This window comes from Chrysemys picta, chromosome 6 (genome assembly GCF_011386835.1).
Source record: "Chrysemys picta bellii isolate R12L10 chromosome 6, ASM1138683v2, whole genome shotgun sequence".
Taxonomy (NCBI): Eukaryota; Metazoa; Chordata; order Testudines; family Emydidae; genus Chrysemys; species Chrysemys picta.
The window spans coordinates 98043709-98064456 of record NC_088796.1 but is presented as its reverse complement, the minus strand read 5'-3'; the positions used below and the strand labels follow the sequence as shown (position 1 = coordinate 98064456).

At 40.3% G+C, this 20748-nt stretch overlaps 1 protein-coding gene across 4 annotated transcripts in view; it reads right to left on the bottom strand.

Moving 5' to 3' along the window:
• The window catches only part of PCSK5 (proprotein convertase subtilisin/kexin type 5), a 296986-nt gene that overhangs the window by 88393 nt on the left and 187845 nt on the right, over nucleotides 1-20748 (bottom strand). For all 4 annotated transcript variants that reach the window (XM_005297736.4, XM_024105417.3, XM_042850577.2 and 1 more), the window contains 2 exons: nucleotides 9617-9734; nucleotides 8460-8648 (listed from right to left, as the gene is read on the bottom strand). In XM_005297736.4, the coding sequence (XP_005297793.2) occupies nucleotides 8460-8648; nucleotides 9617-9734 (307 nt within the window). The remainder of the gene's footprint in view (nucleotides 1-8459; nucleotides 8649-9616; nucleotides 9735-20748) is intronic.

Here is a 20748-nt window from a genome sequence, read left to right as displayed (position 1 = left end):
ACTCTTATCTAAAACCACAGTCACTTTTGGGTGCAAAAATGAGACTTTGTCCCAGATGTACAATAATATCTCTAATTAAAATTTACTACAGAATTCTACATTAATGCTGTAAGCAGTCAAGTTTTGGATCATTATTGGGGAATAGTTTAGTACTGTTTCTATGGCATGGGCTAGTTTTTGGAATGAACAGATTACCAATCTCCTATTGGAAAGGTACAGTACTTATCAAATAGGGGTTTAAATGGTATTTTTCTATTTCATTCTCACCTGTTCTTAAAAATGAACACACTGTCAACAAGCCACAGGAAAACATCACAAGAGTCAGTGAAGAAAAAGTGTTTGCAAGGAGTAAAATGGTGAGTTTGAGTTTGTAAAAGGCTGAGTTCATACAGCCTAGGCCCAGCTGTGCATGTGTTATATGCGCTCTCCTGTATGAGCATTATTATGCGGATCTGCATATTTACTTGGGTCTTTTACATAAAGGAGAGTGTAGGTGGCATACCAAGATGTCCATGTCTTTCTCATATAAGGGTGGTAAGCACTGAAGCATATATCTAAATCGACTGAAACAGATTTACCAGAAAGTTAGGATGAACTTTTCTCTCACACAAAAAGAAATCATACAACTGAGTGGGATTTTTTTTTTTTAATGGGCAGTGATTCATTAAAACCCAGCTCATACTTTTTCATGTGTCAGGTGGATTCAGTTACTAGGTCATACTTCATACTAAGGCTATATTTATGAATAGTTTACAAAGAATTAGTAAATGATTGGCTAATCAACTGTTATAGATTATTGCAGAGTCCAATAGTTCAATGGGTGGCTTATAGCCATGTACAACAATGATAGATGTGCTTTTTAACCACTATAACACCTCTACTCATGCCTGTAACATACATCTAACATTAACTAATCACTCAGGAACCTCTATAAACTATTTATTAATGTAATTTTAATATAAAGTGGGACCAGTTGCCTAAGTACCCATGTGAACCTTGGTGATACCAATATGGCCAAGATAGGTTGGATATGGCAGTCCTGACTTCCTGTACTAAGAGATGGAACATCTATGTGCTGAAAAGGAACATGTCCAGTATTAAATTAATTTTAAACTGAAAAATAATGGGTCTCTTTGAGAAATTATATAATACACATGTGTAGGTGTGTACTGTACATGAATATATATTCCTACCCACACACATACATACGTAGAAAGTATACTCAAATAATTATTTCCTTAAAACAAGATCATCTTGTTGAAATGTGCAGGTGTCTCTTTCTACCACCCTCACCACTAACAATTGTATCTCCTCTCCATTTAACAGCATAATGAGAAACCGAAATATTCATCTGTAATTAAATTTTAGAAATAGAGGCAGGTACTTTCAATCACATTCCACAACTGGGAACATAGGGTTAGCCCCTCACAGTTACATCTACAAGATCTTCATGGATGAAAACAGTTTAGATTTTTAGTAAACGGCTCACAATTGATAAATGCAAAAAACAAAAGCAACAATAAGAACAAGAAAATCCAAGAAACCAAAGAGAAAAACAGTAAGCCATAGTTAACTTGAGTTTGCAAACTGAAACCCCCTCCTGTCTATAACGGAAGATGGATCTGGGGGCTAGAATTTGGTGAGTACCACCACAATCAGACATCATGACAAGACAAACAAAAAAGGTAAATTTATAAATATAGATTTGTATTACTCTGGTCCTTTTTTATCCTTGAAGTTCCAGTGCATGTGATAGACAACCATACACTACATACCGAATTCACTGCCTCAAGAGTCAGGAAATGTACACACGCCCAAACGATTGATGAGTGGGGCTGAGGGCAGTTGGAGGTGGGGGACGATTTGTCCTCTACCGCAGAGCACTTTGTTTATGATGTACTCCAGCCCTCCTAAATTAGCAACTTGACATATAAGTGATCCCTGCACGCTGGGCTAATGGGGCACAAGACTTAAGCTGAACTAGTATTTTTAACATTGCAGAGTGCCTTCTTGAGCTTTGCACCTGCAGATGTTTGGGTAAACTCCTTTGAACAGCTGTTCTCCACAGGGGCTCCAGCAACTGCCTGTCAGCCAGGAGAAGTAACTGTTGAGGAACTCCAGGCAGCTGAAAACAGCTTAATCAAAGAGTCAACCAGTTCCTACCACCTATTTGCATTACAGTATGAAGAAAACAAATCCTCCTAAGAAGTGGTCTGGCAGCAGATAGGCACGCTGAAAGCCTTCTCACCTATATCTGTTAACTTAAAGGGATTTTCCATAAGAAAGTAGATGATTATGTCTTCCCTCTGTAAAGGCATTGTTTTCTATAGATCTTACCTCCAGAAGTTCATCTCTTACATTTACTCATTAAAGCTAATTTATGAGGCAAAATGGAACTCAAGCACAGTTCGATCTGAAATGTGAGCATGCCATCTCGGCTCATAGGCTGGTTGCATGTACAACAGGAAAGATATAACTAAACTGAAGGAAAAAAGGCCTGACTACAGCCACCCTCATCTTTGATATAGAGAACTTGCCCACAGATTCTATAGGTAACAGCATGCAATGGTCCATCTTCATCGGACCAGACGTGGGAGGACTTGAGGTTCCACCTGTTACACCCAGGTATTATTTGTGCTAATGGTTGTTTGTTTAAAAAACACACTTTTCTATCTAATTTGCTGAAAATCTTCAGAAGCCCCTGGTGCAGGTCCATGAATGAACACAGCAGCATAATACAGACTTGTTTCAGGCACAGGAAAGCTGGTGGCGGAGACAGGAACAAGGCAGTACATCAAGTAGGTCAAATTCATCCCTGGTGAATCTCCATTGAAGTCAATGCTATTATACCAGGAACGAACTGGGCTCAGTGATCCCAAGGCTACATTCATCTTAAGCAGCTGACACAAATCCGTGCGGAGGGAGCAAAATTCTTCAGAGCTATCCCCTGATCTGACAAAGTTTAATTCAGCTCCCTTCTTCCTTCCTAATTTATTGAAAACACCATTTACTGGGGCATTCAGATAGATCATAAATTTGACCCCATTCCCACCTGTTCCACTTTTCAGGATGAATCCAGCTTCAACTAAAATTAATTTGAAACAAAAATTAAATGAAGTATTGAGTGTTAAAAGCTGATAGACAGCTATAGGTAGACTAGTACTGCGAGGAACACAAAGGTTCCCTAATCCAGCAGTAATCTCAGGCCTGATCTAAAAGGCCTGCATTTTTGTAGAGGTAGGATATAATGAACTTCATCCTTCTTACAAGCTCATCTTTGGGCATCTCCCAAGACTGGATTTAGAAAAACAGGGAGGATGGTGCCACTTGCTTCCTCACAAAGAACTGAATTTGGCCCTCCAGTGTCCGGTGGAAAGATCAAAAGAAAATCTTTCCCCCACTATTTTAAATGTATTTATTTTCTGATGCTATTTTTCTGTCTCCAGCATTACTAACATTCCCAGTGCTCCTGAACTTATTTATTTTCCATCTGTTGTCTGCCTGCTGGAAACAATTCTAATGCATTGCACAAGACTTTGTGTGCTTCTCTTGCTGTAGCTGACAGGAGAAAAAGTCTTTTTTTGCGGGGGGGAGAGTGAGAGGGGGGAGGAAGAAGGCAGCAAGGCCAGTGCTGACAGACACAGCAAAGCAGCAAGTGCAGGACTTCGAAGAAATTGGGGGTGGGAGGCAACTGTATGGAGAAGAAGGAATGGCACAATGTCCATTCAGCAAGAGAGAAGGGCAGGGGCAAAGCTAAAGGAGGCAGTGCAAAATAGCAGCCTGGGGATGGGAGATAATTATTCCAGATGCTGGTTCATCCTAATGGGCTGGGTACAGGTAGGTGATTGTATTCTTTTGTTTCTCTATTTGATGGCAGTACTGTAGAGTCACTCTAGTTCAGGGGTCGGCAACCTTTCAGAAGTGCTGTGCCGAGTCTTCATTTATTCACTCTAATTTAAGGTTTCGCGTGCCAGTAATACATTTTAATGTTTTTAGAAGGTCTCTTTCTATAAGTCTTTAATATATAACTAAACTATTGTTGTATGTAAACTAAATAAGGTTTTTAAAATGTTTAAGAAGCTTCATTTAAAATTAAATTAAAATGCAGAGGGCCCCGGACCAGTGGCCAGGACCCGGGCAGTGTGAGTGCCACTGAAAATCAGCTTACATCTGCCTTGGCACATGTGCCATAGGTTGCCTACCCCTGCACTAGTTGTTAGTGGAGAGAGGTTCTGGGTGCTCTCTCATCAAAAGTGGGGTTGTCCTCTCCATTTCTTTTTAATTTACCTCGAAAATGCAACACTTTTATGAAGTATTTCCAGAGTAGATTTTAATATGTTAATGACAGATGGGACAGTCCAGAAATCTAAATAGCCCTATATAAAGAAAGGGCTTCCTCTTCCATTTCTAATCACCAAGAATTTTTATTAAGTGATCTTGCAAGTGACACTAGATTACAGGACCCCATATTTAGTCAGAGATGGAGAGTTTTTGGCAGAGAATTTTATTAACAAAATTTACTGATATCAAAGATTTCATTAGAGGAAAAGATAGCAATGGAAAGCACATCCTCTTGTTGTTTGGAAGAGGTATTATGAATGTCATTGAGATGTAAGCAGATGAAGATAAGGGTCTGGAATTTTGCCACCATATGGTTAAAAGGCATTCAGTTACGTAGTTCTAACGGGCAGCAGCTGTTTTAAATGTAAAGGATGCAATTTAAAGCAAGCAGTGACTTTGGTGGGAGATAAGTGAGCTCATGGCATACTAGCCCCTCTCCGTGTTCTTTCCATCTAGATGGTCCTCTGTGGCCTCTTGATTTGAATGTGTATTGGGACAAGCCTTGGTCTCTCAAAATTATTCTGTGTGAGTTGCCAAATCCAATGGGCAATTGTTTTGAAAAGGGGATTCTGTTCCGCTTTGGTCCAAATGTAGTTATTATGACTAGCTGAGCCTCAGCCTCACCCCAGCCTGCACTCTCTGAATCTGTATTTTCCTCTTTTGCAGTACATCCAATTTAATCATGTTTAGCACTTTCTAAACAGCAAAGCAGATGTTCCCTGTAATGCAGTTTTTGAAGAATGCACAAGAAGCTGAAGCCAGTGACAATGTAATCCACCAAATGCCTGTGAAGGAATCCAAAGCGCCTCTGACTAACAAGTTTTATTCCTGACGTCATTTTGGGGGATGCCAACATTAAGAACAAAATATTCAGGGGGAAAAAAACAACAGATATTGTCTGGGGAACCTACTCATTAATGCAACAGAAACTATGCAGTGACTCTTCTTCTAGATCTGGTGGCACACATGTAAAATGTACATCTGCACTTCTAAGATATTTCACCAGTAAACTGTTTCAAATTAAAACCAGATGAGTAATGGTGAAGCAATGAGATTTTTCCTGGGTTCAGTAAAACAGCTGGTATTGCTGCTATTAATCATGTCTGTGTGCATGTAAAGGTCTTGTAAGTCTGAAAAAAGTGTCTCAGTCAGGTAGCAGCAATGTATGGCAGCCTCTGTCTGTAGAAAACCCCCAAATGATTGGCTGCCGACTCCGAGGCATCCTTGTATTACCCGTGCACTTGCATGGATTTATTCTGGCACACCTATGACTATCTTAGGGAAAAACAAGCATTGCTTCTCTTTGCCCTAACTAAAGCTATTAAATAATAACAAAAACAACTCTTTCCTGTATGACAAAATGACATTTAAAAATACACACTCGAATCACTAATATGCACTGTCCCTAAATTGTACGGTTTATACTTTGCCGATTAAAAGAAAATAAACAAGCCTTCCAATAATCTGAAAACACTGTATCCACCCACTTTTGAACTCTACTGTAAGGAAAGGATTGTTAGGGGCTGTAGTTCATTTGCCAGTCCTGGCTTCCCCAAAATACAAATATTATTTGTTATTAAAATCCTAGAGCTGTGAACTGATGTTAACTGAATCTGACTGGCAAGCTAATATATTTCAGAAGCCTGCATGAGAAAGGGATTTTTGGTGTGTCTGTGTGTGATAATATTTGCTCTTTCATGAATAATTTGTTTCTGGAAAAGGGCTGAACATAAAAGGCCTTTCAATCTTTGTTTTGAGGGTAGCATTCAGATAACAGTGCAGAATGGGAAGCAGCCTCACATTTCCATGCTTTTTATATATATAAAGATATATATATCTTTTGCATCATTTCTGTTTCACTTGCAAGCTCAGAAAATGACTGCCTTTTAAGGAGCAAGGACTACAAATAGGATGATTGCATTAAATTCTGTACCTTTTCCACATACCAATCATCACAAGAGGTGAGCTGTGAACACCGGAATGTCTTTATCTCCCACTGGTAATGAGTCAGCTGCAACACATGAAAGGCTGGATCCTAAAGTGAGCTCTAGTAAAACCCAAGGGTTTATACCAACTTATTTTATTTGGATATATTTATTTGGACTGCTTTAAAAATTTTCATCTTGAAGCTTTCATGGAAGAACCACTGCACAGAAACAGGATAGAAGAGTAAAGAGAGCCTCCTCCAAGCAGAAAATCAAACTCAAAGTTGCAACTGTTTAGATGGACAGAATCTGTCTCTGTACAGGTCAACAAAGAAGAAGGTTCTGTATGGCACATGTACCTGTCAATGTTATTTCTAAGGCATTGATAATGATGGTATCTCAACACTGGAAATACTATGAAGAAGCTAAAGAATTCAGAACAAATGGTGATTTCCCTCTCTATTCCATGTGTGAATTTATATGCTTGAAGGATTTTTTAAAAAGTATTTAGGGGCATCACTCCTGGGGAAAGATTTTAGTGAGAAGATGGGTCTTACACTTCAATTTGAACAAAACCATGTTTGGAGTCAATCTGTCTCTTCTATCAAGGAGCTCCACAGTGTCTGTTCTGCCACTACGAATGCTCTGTTGCCCAGGTGAAAGAGTTTACCCCTGGTTCTTTATAGCTGTGTTGTTCCAGTGGAGCTCAGCTGTCTTGGAAGACCAGGACTTCTGAGGCCGTCTCTGAAGTAGCCAGGTTCCAATTTGTTAAAGGCTTTGCAGATAATGATTGGGACTTCACATTTTTTTTCTGAAATGAATGAGGACCCGATGGAGTTCACAAAGCACAGGTGTGATGTGCTAGTTTTGGTTGTTGTTGCTAAGGCGACATGCTGCACTAAATTCAGCCTTTGTGCGATAGCTGCATTCAACCCTACGTAGAACTACAGCAGACTAATGTGGTGAGTCACCAAGGCAAAAGTGTTGATTATCCTTGCATGAGAAGAAAGGGTACATTTTTCTGGCCAGCTGGAGATGCAAGAAAGCATTCCTTGCCACTGTGGCTATTTGCATGGCTGGGAGTAGCAAGGAGTTTGAGGAGGACCCTGAGGTGCCACTCCATTTTGAAAATCTGTGATCTGATGAGATTCCCTGGACCATTGATTGGTATTTAAAGTTTTGGTGAGATTAAGGTACTGGCAGGGTCTCTAAAGAGTGTCCCCTTCCTACTGACATTATTCATGAGCTGGGTTTAAGACAACTGCTCTTCTTCCATCTGTTGATGGATGCTGAGAGTAAGTGATCGTGATACAAATCACTTCTAGGCATTGGGGCATCCTGGTGGTGGAGGAGCTGCCTCAGAGAATGAGACACTCTGTCGGATCTGGATAAGGTGTCTCCCAGTTTCTCTAAGCAGTCTCATGTAGAGCTGAAAGAGGAAGGGAGAGAGACTGAGCCTTGTGGATTGCTGCATGATAGAGGGCTAATAACAAACAGCAAGTGTCCATCACAACTCTATGGGAACAGTGAGATAGGAATGTGGGTCCACTTGTGAGATGCCAATTAAAAAATCTCATATGAGTGTCAACAACCTTTTATGATCAACAGTGCCATGCCCGCTCATAACAATAACCATGTTTTCTTTCTTATTCTGTCAAGAGCCTTTTGTGGCTGGAGGAGACCACTTCTATATACTCTGGCAGAAGGAAAAATGGAAGGGGAATTGATGAGGAAAACAATTACAGAGGAATTAGGCTACTTTGTCCTATGTTTATTATTTGGGAGAAAGTGTTAAGGAAGGAGGGATGAACAATTATGTATTAATTGTCTATAGAAGACTTTTTCCCATTCAGCTACCTTCCTATAACACTCAGACTATCAAAATTTCCTTTGCTTCTGTGCTAATCTCACAGCTGGGAGGGGTTCCGTCAAAAACCTCTGCTTCCTGCTGTAAAGATGACAGTCTATAACAGCTTTGCTCTAGTCTAGTCCTATACTGCTGCAGTAATGACTACAGTCCTCACAGCTAATTACTGCTTCATTTCCCCCACCCACTCCCCTCCCCAAAGTAATTAGGTGCCTATGACTGTTAACACACCAACAACAATTATTTGATTCCTCTCTGTGTAAACTACAATCTCACCCCAGCTCTGAGCTCTGACTGGAGTGCAAAGTTGCATAGGGTTACTGCACCTGTTAGCCAATAGCTGCGACTTTGTTCCAGAAGGAGAGGTTAGGAAAATTGCCAAGTCTCCACGCCGAGGATGGGTGATAGTGATGCGCACGACCACATGCTCCAAGTAGATCACATGGTGGTTGGAATTATCTGAACAGCCAGTGGCTTTGTATACTGAGTGGACCTGGCTGTCGGGCCGTATTGTTCTGTAACAGAAACATATACCAACAACAAAGTTGTTTCAGGCTTGCTTTCTGGAGAATGGAACCAAATCATCCTTGTATGACATTTATTGGTCAGTGTCAGACTACTATTTTTTAGTTTAAAAAATAAAACTTTAGCATTATTTTAGTTATCTACCAGGCATCTCAGTTAGCATAATTTTAGGGACCGGCTGAGGTTTGCTGATGGCATCAGAGAATGTCACAGGACCACAGCTTGTTAATTCACAGAAATGCCTGGCTCCATGGTTGTTGCTTAAATAATTTTGACTACTATGTATTAGATAGTCAATATCATTAACAAGCAGTGGATCAGACCCTCATCTGGTCAGGGGCGGCTCTATGTTTTTTGCCGCCCCAAGCACGGCAGTCAGGCGGCCTTCGGTGGCATGCCTGCGGGCGGTCCACTGGTCACACGGATTTAGCGGCGTTTCTGCGGGTGATCTGCCGGTCCCATGCACGCCTTAGGCGTACCCGCCGCCGAATTGCTGCCAAAGCCGCGGGACTGGCGGACCTCCCGCAGGCATGCCGCCGAAGGCTGCCTCATGGCGACCGGCATGCCGCCCCCAGGCACATGCTTGCTGCGCTGGTGCCTGGAGCCGCCCCTGCATCTGGTATAAACTGGCATAGCTTCCTGGAAGTGTGCCAATTTTCAGCAGCTGAGGATCTAGCCCATTAAATACATCTATCATTTTGGAAGTATGCCTGAAGACTGATATTTTCTGTGTAGCCACAGAACAGGCTGGGCACATACAGTGAGAAAACAAACTTCCGCCAGGCTGCGGGGCTTGACTAGATGAGCTCTCGAAGTCCCTTCCAGCCCTACAGTTCTATGATATATCAAGGGCAGGATACCTTTCATATGGGCAAATCAAAGCGAGCACAAGGAAAGGTATATTGTATCAATTACTTTACATGTAAATATATGAACCAGTGATTATAACGTGTATTACTTGGCTTGGTGATCCGTGCTCTCCACACACACATGCTGTTGAGGGACTGTTGTCCATTTTTCTGCTTCCATCACCATAGCTTCAGCATCCATCAGTCCAAATCCATATAAGTGGCTCACTGTCAGATGTAAAAAGAATGGTTACAATCACAACATAGCACATTGCTGTTTGGCTAACAGAATGGCATCATTAGTCACTGCAGTCATCAGCTAAAGGCTATTGCTTCATTTCCTCTGCTTCATTCCTTTTGCTCAGGAGCACCCACAGTTTCCTCACCAAGAGCTATTCTGGTAATAAGGGCTATATCTAATATACACAAAATAGAACATATTGCAGCTGTTCAGATCTTCATTGCAGATGTGGCCAATGGAGACTACAGATCCCAGCATGCATTGCTTCATCAAGAACGGGGTAGCCCAGACATTGTAAAACTCCATGGAGTGCAACTGCCTTACAGACTGCCTTTTGGTCACCTGCTTTAATTCAAGCCAGTCCTTTACCATGAACCTGCAAACAAATGTTAGAAGGTGGAAGGAGCCAGAAGTGTGATATCTCTGATTATTCAAATGCCTCAGAACCGCAACTACAGACACATTCTGAAGGTGGCTGACTCACTAGGCTTTTGCAATTTACACGGGGCCAGACTGTGGCATTTAGATGCTGGTATAATCCCTTCCTTGTTTCCTTGTGCACAGGGGGAGTGTGGATGTTGCCTCATTCTCTCTCAGATGGTGCAGTATGTTCCTCCTGTGCAGCTCCCAGCTCTTCCCTCCATCCTTGGGGTAGTTTGTGCAAGGAGGGAGAAATCCCTATACTTCTCCAACCCCAGGGGCTAAAGTCATCCCTGGCCCTTGAGCAGGGTGCAAAGCAGAGGAGGGGATAGCTCCTTGCTCCATTCCCTCTGCACACCCGCACAGAACCAGGGACAATGAAGCCCATAGAGCAGTTATGACCGTGGACGACTCCTCCTATCTCTAACACTAGCAGTTTTAAAGTGGAAAAACCACCATGCAGCAGACTGTTCACAGTAAACAATTCCCTTTTTGTGAGAAATTCAATTTCCTGTCATACCTAATAATTAAGTTCAACATCTCAGAAGGCGGCTTAAAAATGCTATCTTTCCTAATTTTAGGTGAATCCGTAATTGAACCCAGATGCATAAAAGATATGGAGGCCATGAAATGTGTGACAGATTTTCTCCCCCGCCCTGCAAGCTTTCACTTTTGACATTTTAAAGTGATAGTCCTGTGGATATGAACTTGATCCCGTTGTCTCAGGCATGTCAATTATTTCACATACCTGCTCTTGAAGGGTAGAAAGTTACTTTTGATTTTTTTTTTAAAATAAAGAACATAAAATGTCTAGTACTTAAAAGGGCTTAGTAATAAGCAGCTTCACGGCATGTACTGAAAGTTTCACTCACTGACCTGTTAATCAGCTGTGAATTTTTTTTAGTTCCAATCAAAACAGGAGCTTGCAAGTGGATGTTGATTAATTAGAAGGGACTGCAAACATCAGTGACCATCTGTTACAGCTGCTACAAATCTATATCTTTGGTAGATTTCTTGGGTGGAGGCAGTGGAAGGAGAAGGGTATGTGAGTGAGTACTTTTAAATCACAACATTGTATTGATAAATCAGGTTAGACTGCTACCACAGACAGTACTACAGACAAAACCTCAGAAAAAACATAAATGCTGTTTTAATCTCTAATGTGACAAGGCATGGTGTAAGTCTTTCTAGCTACACTTTGCAGAAAGTTTATGAAACCAGCCTCCAATCAATGCCAAACTAGAACTCAAAGGATTGCATCTAACATTCCCCACCCCGCACAAAACCTTGTTAAACAAATGACAGTTCAAAGTATAAAACCGATCTATACTTAAAGATCACATCTTCCAAATATGGCAATATCTAATGCTGGCTGAAACGGCCAACTGAAGAAGGTTCTTCAAAGAAAAATCCTGCAAGGCATAATGAGTGTGCAATGAACTGTTATTCTTACAATCTCCTTTCCCTTTAGCCCCAAACGCAAGTGCACATAGAATGGAAACGTGCATTCTAAGAGAGCTAAAACACAGCTCTTCTAAGTGATTGGGCAGCTAACATTTTCAGAATAAAACAAACCATAAAAAGACTTCACAGTGTATAACAGATTCATGCCTTCCAAGGCCAGAAGGGACCATTGTTATGATCTTGTCATTATGATGTTACACTTCCTGTGTAACACAGGCCATAGAATTTCCACACAATAATTCCTAGAGCAGATCTTCTAGAAAAACATCAAATTTTGATTTAAAGATTGTCAGTGATGGAGAATCCACCACAACCCTTGGTTCATTGTTCCAATGGCTAATTACCCTCATTGATAAAAAATTATGCATTATTTCCAGTCTGAATTTAACTAGCTTCAACTTCCAGCCAGCGGATTGTGTTATACTTTCCTCTGCTAGACCATTATTAAATATTTGTTCCCCATGTAGTTACTTGTACACTGTAATCAAGTCCTTCTCTTTGTTAAACTAAACAGATTGAGCTCCTTGAGTCTATGACCAAAAGGCATGTTTTCTAATCCTTTAATCATTCTAGTGGCTTTTCTCTGAGCCCTCTTTAATCTATCAACATCTTTCTTGAATTGTGGGCACAAGAACTGGACACAGGTTCTAGCAGTGCCAAATACAGGTAAAATAACCTCTTTATTCCTACTTGAGATTCCCCTGTTTATGCATCCAAGGATTGCATTAGACCTTTCGGCTGTCGCACTGGGAGCACATGTTCAACTGATTATCCACCATCACCCCCAAATCTTTTTCAGAGTCACTGGTTCCCAGGACAGAGGCCCCCATTGTGGAAGTATGGCCTACAGTCTTTGCTCCAGATATACACATTGACATTTAGGCATATTAAACACATATTATTTGCATGTGCCCAGTTCACCAAACAATCCAGATCACTCTGTTCAGTGACCTGTCCACTTCATTATTAACCACTCCTCCAAGTTTTGTGTCAGTGATGATATTTTGATTTCTTCCAGGTCACTGATAAAAATGTTAAATAGCAGAGGTCCAAGAACAGATCCCTGTGGGACTCCACTAGAAACACTCATGCTTGACAATGATTCCCCTTTTACAATTACATTTTGAGAACTTATCAGTTAGGCAGCTTTTAATCTATTTAATGTGTGCAATGTTAATTTTATATCATTTTAGTTTTTTAATCAAAATGTTGTATGGTACCAAGTCAAATGCCTTAGAGAAATCTAAGTATATTATATCAACACTATTATCTTTATCAACCAAATTTATAATCTCATCAAAACAGATATCAAGATAGTGTGAGAGGATCTATTTTTCATAAACCATGTTGATTGGCATTCATTATATTACCCTCCTTTAATACTTTATTGACTGAGTCCAGTATCAGCTGCTCCATTATCTTGCTCTGTTTTGATGTTAGACTGATAGGCCTATAATTACCCAGGTCATCCCATTTACCTTTTTTAAATATTGACACAACATTGGCTTTCTTCCAGTCTTCTGAAATTTCCCCCAATCCTTCAAGACTTATTGAAATCAACATTAATGGTCCAGCATTTAAAAGACCTCACGCAGGTCTTTTAAAATGCTTAGATGCATGTTATACCTGCTAATTTGAAAAAGTCAGACTTAAGTAGATGCCGGATAACATACTCCTGAGATACTAATGGAATGGAAAGAGTATTATCAGCATCATATAATGGGACTACATCATCAGTTTTTTCCCAAATATAGAACAGAAACATTTAATAATAATTCTACCATCTCCATCTAGTAATGGACCAATATTATTGTCAGGATTCCTTTGTTCCTAATATACTGCCTTCTTATTATCCTTTAAATCTGCTGACTATAGATTCCTCCTTGTGTCCCTTTGCTTCCCTTATACATTTTCTACAATTCCGAGCTTCCTAATTATATTCACTACTATACTATCCCTTTCTTCCATTTGTTATACATTTGTTATACATTTTTTTATAGCTGCCTTCACTTCCCCTCTAAACCAGATCAGTGTTTTAAATAATTTAGCCTTCTTCCTCAATTGTGGCGTTCTGGGCATCTAGTGAAGTATTCTTAAACAATTCCCAATTATAATTCACATTTTTCTGATTAATTTTTTCCTCACAGCTGATTTTGGCTCATAATTGTTTTCAGCTTTGTGAAACTAGCCCTTTTAAAGCACCAAGGATCTATATTACTGATTTAGACTTTATTCTGTTGCATATTATAGATGTGATCAAGTCACGATACTTGTACCTAAGCGACCATTAATTTTTATTTTTGTAATCAGTTCCTATTTATCTGTGAAGATGAGGTCTAACACAGAATTCCCTCATGTTGGTTGCACACTTCTTGAACTAGGAAATTGTCATCTGTGATATTTAGAAATTCCAAGGATATTTCAGTATTGGCAACCTAAGACCTCAAAGCCCTTCCCCCAGACTTTTGAATTCTTTGTACTGAAAAATACTGCAAATGTCCACTGCAAAAATAAATGGACAAGGAAGAAGGTTCATCAATACTATATGAGGGCAAATAAAGCATGGGCTGAGCAATTCCTCATTTCATAAATATGGCCACTGGAGTCAATGAGGTTAAATGAAAAAGCTCTTAGGTGTAAACGTCTTCTTGGGAAAAGAGGGACTTTTAAGTAACGTACAGTTATCTACTTATCTGTCTGTTTTTATGCTGTGCCCTTCACTGTGGTATGCAAGCTCCTACTGAGGAACGTCACACTGTTCACCCAGACTAGGACCAGCTATATGGGTGGAAGTAGCTCTCAATATGCCTATCAATTGTGCAGACATAACTGGTATAGCAACTGATTTCAACAAGAGGGAATGAGGTCTGTGTTATTGCCACCATATTACCTAATAGAGAAATCTTTGGGATAACTCATAGAAATATAGTTTTTTGCTCCCAGGGGAAGCAGTTGGCACAGCTGATATGTTGGGAGACAGGGGACAGGGAAGAGCCAAACCTTTGCTCGTTCCCCACCCTTGCACACCCACTCCTGACCCAGCTGAGTGGGAGGGTGTATAGCAGGCTTTGGTGATGGCAGGAGTCTGTTCAAGTACACCCCTGGTCAGGCAGACCTCTGGTTGAGCCCAAAGTGGTTTCCTCTACCCTACATACACACTGAGTTTCCTGAGGAACCAGAGCCTGAATATTCACACTTTAAAAAATGGCTGGTTTGAAATATTTACAGAACAACTCCTCCTCCCCCACTATCTTTCCTACTTTTAACACCTATTTTTAAAATGAAGTTGTGCTCATTTTTAATTCATGAGAAGAGATTAACAGTAAGGATGATGGTGCTTATGTTAATTGTCCATCACCATCATTACAGTTAATGTTTAAACTCTTTTGTATGGAAAATGAGAAGTAGGACTAAGAGGCTTGGCACCTGTTTTTTTACACACACACACACACACACACACACACACACACACACACACACACACACACACACACACACACACACACACACACACTTTAAGCATAATACATACTTCCTTGAAAAATATTCCCATCCAAATCAAGTCAGTGGTGCTACTAAAGACTTCCATGTGGAAATCTTCCAGACAGCTGATATTTGACTGTCTGCAGTGCCTACACTTCAAAGCCCTTGATCAAGTGGGTTTGGCTGGCAGCTGCAGGGACTGAGACAGGGCCATCATTTTCAGACACTAAATAATAATTTAGGAAAACATTACAGAGTTAACAAAAGTTGCTGATCACTCCCATCATAAAAGAAAAGAGGGTTTAATCTTCTTTCCCACTGTCTTCAAATCACACCCCTTCATTTGTACACAAATTGGTGATGCTTATGAACTCTACTTCTGCTGCTGCTGTGTCTGACAGTAACCAATTCTGGCACCTCCAAGAATGGTAAAAAATTACATTGACAGCACATATAGGGCTAGGCGTGCCATTGGGGTAACATCTAGAGATGTGATTGCTATTGCAAAAGAATGCGGACTCAGTTCTGCTGACACAGGTAGGAAAACAACATTAGCAAGGTAATCATGATGTGTTGTCTTTGCTGTCTAGTGAAGGCTGATACAGGTGCAGGGTAAGAGCCAGGCACACTACACATTATGTGCTGCACATCATAATTACTAGGAATTATTATTGGGTTCATTTGTGACTTTATGGCTCTGCCTATGTTAGTGATGGTGTGGAGATGGCCCTTCACAGGCAGAGCTTCAGGGAGATTTCTACCTCATTGACAGAGAAGAGGAATATGGAATGGGAGCAAACCTGTCGCTGTGCCACTTCAGTAGCAACATACTCCCCCCCATGCCCATTTAACTCTGCTGGCTGGTCAATGCATAGGGAGCCCATGGTCCTACCTCCTCTCCACTCTCTTTGACATAATAATGGTGTCAGGCGTGTTGGGAGGAAGCAGCCTCTGCACTCTCTGAGAGGAGGGACTGCAACTGTGCTCCATGGGTTGCTCAGGGGTGTAAAGGGCAAAAGTGTTCCTTGAGCCATGTATCTCCTCATGCACACACATGTAACTTGGCCTACTATTGTTTATACTGTTTCACAGGTGTGCACAGAGCTTTACATATACATAAAAGGACAGGTTTAAGAGAAAACTAGTCTCACAAAGCAAATATTGAATTTTAGCTGATCTCTTTACTCTTCTTACCATTAAAGAAGAATAACTAACATTTCTAGAGGCTAATGTCCATTTATTTATCCACAGAGCAGCTCCTCCAACCCCCACTATAAAAGCAGAGACCATCTAGCAACGATTAACTGTGCAAGCTTATCAGATCTTCCCGAGTTTTTCTAGGAAAGGTACATAATCCCTTTATTTTGGGCCAACGCTCTCATGTATAGGAAAAGATGTAGGATGTTTAGGAAAAGACTGTTCTTGTTTATACATAAAGGTGATGTAAACCTCGTATTATGTGCTGCCCCCTCTGAAGTGCAGCCTTTAAAGGACAGAATCTATTCCCAAGATTTGGTCATATGCAGAAGTATTAATGGCTGTTATTTATAAATTCAGTCATAATTTAAAATCTCATACAGTCTCTAGGTGAATTGGGCCACATTGAAAATACAGTACTTATAATGTCTAATAGAGCTAAACAGAATGTAAGTTATGCTACCAGATTTTGTCCTTGTCCATTTTAATGAAATGATCTTCAGTTCTTCTGATCACCTCTTCTCACAGACTGTTTAGCCACTGTAAAAGCGTCTGATTATTATATCCCTCTTCAGATACTGGATTGACAGAAACAAATGAAACAACTACATAGGAGGCAGAATGTCTTCTCCTCATTTGATATTATCCAGCAATTGTCACTATTCTCTCTAGTTTTCCAATCCCTGAAAATGGCTTTTAAAGTGTAGAGGTATTGCCTAATGTTCATGTTGGTGCATGCTTTATACTACCAATATTGAATCAATAGAAGACACTGCTGGCAGTATGAGAGTTTAGAAATACATCTGGGGGAAGAGTCTCAACTGGCGTAAATTGCCAGTGAAGTGAATTTACACCAGTTGTGGATCTGGCCCCTGATCTCTTCTAAAGCTACTGGTATGTATCCAGCCAGCTGGAATCTGCAAAATTACTTGCCTGAAATGTCACTATATATGGCATGTTTCTGTGCTTTTAGATATTGCTCAGCTAGATTTGGAGAAATAAAATCACAGGATTTCTTTGGATTTTTGGATTTGTTTTGTGTTATTCTAGACCCAGACATCTATATCAATCTCACTGAAAATCAAATGAGGACAGAATCATCTGCACTGAAATGCTTTAAAATACAAGACTGAATCTGAATTTGTTTCCACAGCTGTATTGGTTTTGTGCATATTTACCAGACAGAGGTGCAAGTGTAACTAGCGCTGTGGTGAAAGTAAACAGGAACATTATTACACCTGATTAGGAAATTTTGCAGTACTCCTCTTTACACAGGATTGCTCTGTTAGACTGTGTTTTAGATCTTGTGGGGTTTTTTTTGGATATGCTGATGCCAGATAGTGTGCTGGCAACTCTGTACTTGACAACAGAGATTCCAAAACATCTGTGTTTAATTGGCAGTGAAAAGCTTCCCCCTTTCAATTCTCCCGGCTTGCCTGTAGATTGTCCTTCTCATCTACAAGGATGTCTGTATTTCACAGGAATTTGGTCAATATATTTTTTTAAAGGATTTCACAATATCTTAAACATGAGAAGATTCTTAAGACTCCTGAAATTAGCCACTCTCCCCTTCTTACTCATCCTACAACTTTTTTCATCCCTCATCTTTCTGCAAGATAATCTTAGAATAGATCTTCTTCCCAAACTTCTACTTTTGACAGGTTATTAAAGATGGATAACTTACTAAATATAGTTCTAATTCCACATTTCTTTAATTAATTTCTGTCATTTGATTAGTTTTATTGCAAATGTTAGAAGTATTTTGGTATGTCAAGTATAAAGCAGATGTATTTAAAGGAAAAATGAAGGGATGGTAAAGGATGCTACCAGGAAAATGTGTTTGTTTTTAAGCAGCACTGCTTAAGCTTTGTCCTATTTGGCCTATGTCAATTTCAACTAAAAGAATTTTTGAGATTTTGAATCGGAACTTAGTATTTTTCAGCCACATCCTTAAATCTCAATTCACTTGTGTTGTGCCAAAAGCTACCAGTAATTTAAAATAATGGGATTTGACTTTTGAAACTCATAACTGTACTGCACAGCCAACAACAAATTATGTGATACTGTTCTTTTTACTCTTGGGGATAAAACCAACACTCAGGCTTTTCAAATTCACATAATGTATTTGAAACTCAAAGGAGGGCATGGAAAGAATGCAATCGTATTCCTTGCATTTTTATGTTTCTGCTTATAACCAAAATATAAATGTTTCTGTTTAGAACCAAGACAACAGAAAACCACATATTTCCCCAAAATACAGATAACTCTAAGGACTCGGCAGGAATAGAAGGAATTTTCAGTTTCTGTTCCAAGGATCACACAACATAATAGTCCGTTTGTAGGACAGAAAGGTGCACTGTGTACTACCCTCTTTATTACATTACATTCCAATGGGATACACTGAAAATTTGGGGGCCAGATATGTAGATAGAAAAGTGATAGCAAATAATCAGAAAAAGGATACAATGTACATTATTTGTTCAATAAAACTTGTGCTTAACTTCTACATGTAATTACAGTAACTCCTCACTTAACGTTGGAGTTATGTTCCTGAAAAATGCAACTTTAAGCGAAACGATGTTAAGTGAATCCCATTTCCCCATAAGAATTAATGTAAATGAGGGGGTTAGGTTCCAGGGAATTCTTTTTCACCAGACAAAGACTCTATAAGTAAGTAATATATATATATATATATATACACACACACACTCTATAAGTTTTAAACAAACAATTTAATACTGGTACACAGTGATGATTGTGAAGCTTGGTTGAGGTGGAGGAGTAAGAGGGTGGGATATTTCCCAGGGAATGCCTTACTGCTAAATGATGAACTAGCAATTGACTGAGCCCTCAAGGGTTAACTCTCACACTCTACTGTACAAGGCAGCAGGAAAGGAGGGAGGGCAGACAGAGACAGAAACACACACCCTGTGTGTGTGTGTGTGTGTGTGTGTGTGTGTGTGTGTGAGAGAGAGAGAGAGAGAGAGATTTCCCCTTTAATATGAAGAGTGGGGTCAGAAGTACACTGCCTTGTTAATTAGATCAGCAAGCTGAGACCCAACCACAGCTGCAGCTGCTGCTGCCTGGAAGCTCCCTCTGTCGTGTGTCCCCCCTGACATTAGGCCCCCTCTTACTCCCCCCCACAGCAAGCAGGAGTCTCGGGGAGCATCTCCCAGGCAGAGGGCAGGAGCAGCACAAGGCAGTGGGGGGAGGGACAGCTGCAATTGGTAGCCTGCTGGGCAGCTGCTGCACAGGGAACTTAGGGGAGTGAGGAGCTAATAGTGGGAGCTGATAGGGGGGCTTTCAGTCCACTCTGGTTCCAACCACCCACCAGCTAGCTCCACCAGGCTGCTCTTCCTGCAAGCAGTGGACAAAGCAGGCGGCTGCCAATAGACGTTAGAAGGGAGCATTGCACAACGTTAAACGAGCATGTTCCCTAATTGTTCAGCAACGTAACAATGAAACAACGTTAACCTGGGCCACTTTAAGTGAGGAGTTACCCAGTGATTATTTGTATCAGTACAGCTTGATTTCTTCAGACAATACCAACACTATATTATCCAACACCACACGCAAGACTACCATATAGATTTTATTGGTAGATCGAACTATCTGACTGAAAGTCACTATTGACTGTTCTGTGATCTATAAGAAATAAAATAGAGAGGTCTGTGGCACACTGGCAGAGCAGCATGTGGAAGTTTATACTTCCACTGTCGGTTCAGTCTGGTGGATAAAATGTTTCCGTTTGCAGTTTTGTCAATATAGCATCCTTTATGAGACCTAAATCCACCTTAAAAAACAACAAAGACCACCTTAGGATGCAGAAAATCAACCTGCAGATTGCATTTATAATTACATCCTCACAGTAATTGCCTATTTCAGGAATTTAAAATACACCTGCATATTAGCTTATTCACTAGATGAAGACTGGTTGACTAAAAGGACTTGTAATAGAAGACAGAGCTCTTCACTTCTGGGTCAGTGATGCAAATCAGGCCCTGGGCAGTAATGAAAGTCATTACACTTTGATGGTCATTTGATAGCTTATCAGAAATAGGTCACTAGTTAAGTCCACTACCAATGGATGCATTGTCATCCACATCACAGAAAAACACCATCGCATTTATCATATTTGTTGAGAATTTTATCAGAGTGATCAAGAAACCTGTTCTTTCCTTTGTCCCTAGAAAAGTTACCTCGTGAAAAGTGTCATGATAGAATGAGAAAATCTGCCCTACCCCTACTTTTTCTATGATTGCCTCCCACCCTCTGGCACGGGTATCACACTGTATAATAGGATTTTGGCTATAAAGACTGCACTGAAGCCATTCATTTCTATCTCTTATAAAATGACTCCTCCTGTATGAAGGGAATAAATCTAAGGGTTATATGCTGGTGCACTAGCTTTATAAAAGGTTTCAGAGTAGCAGCCGT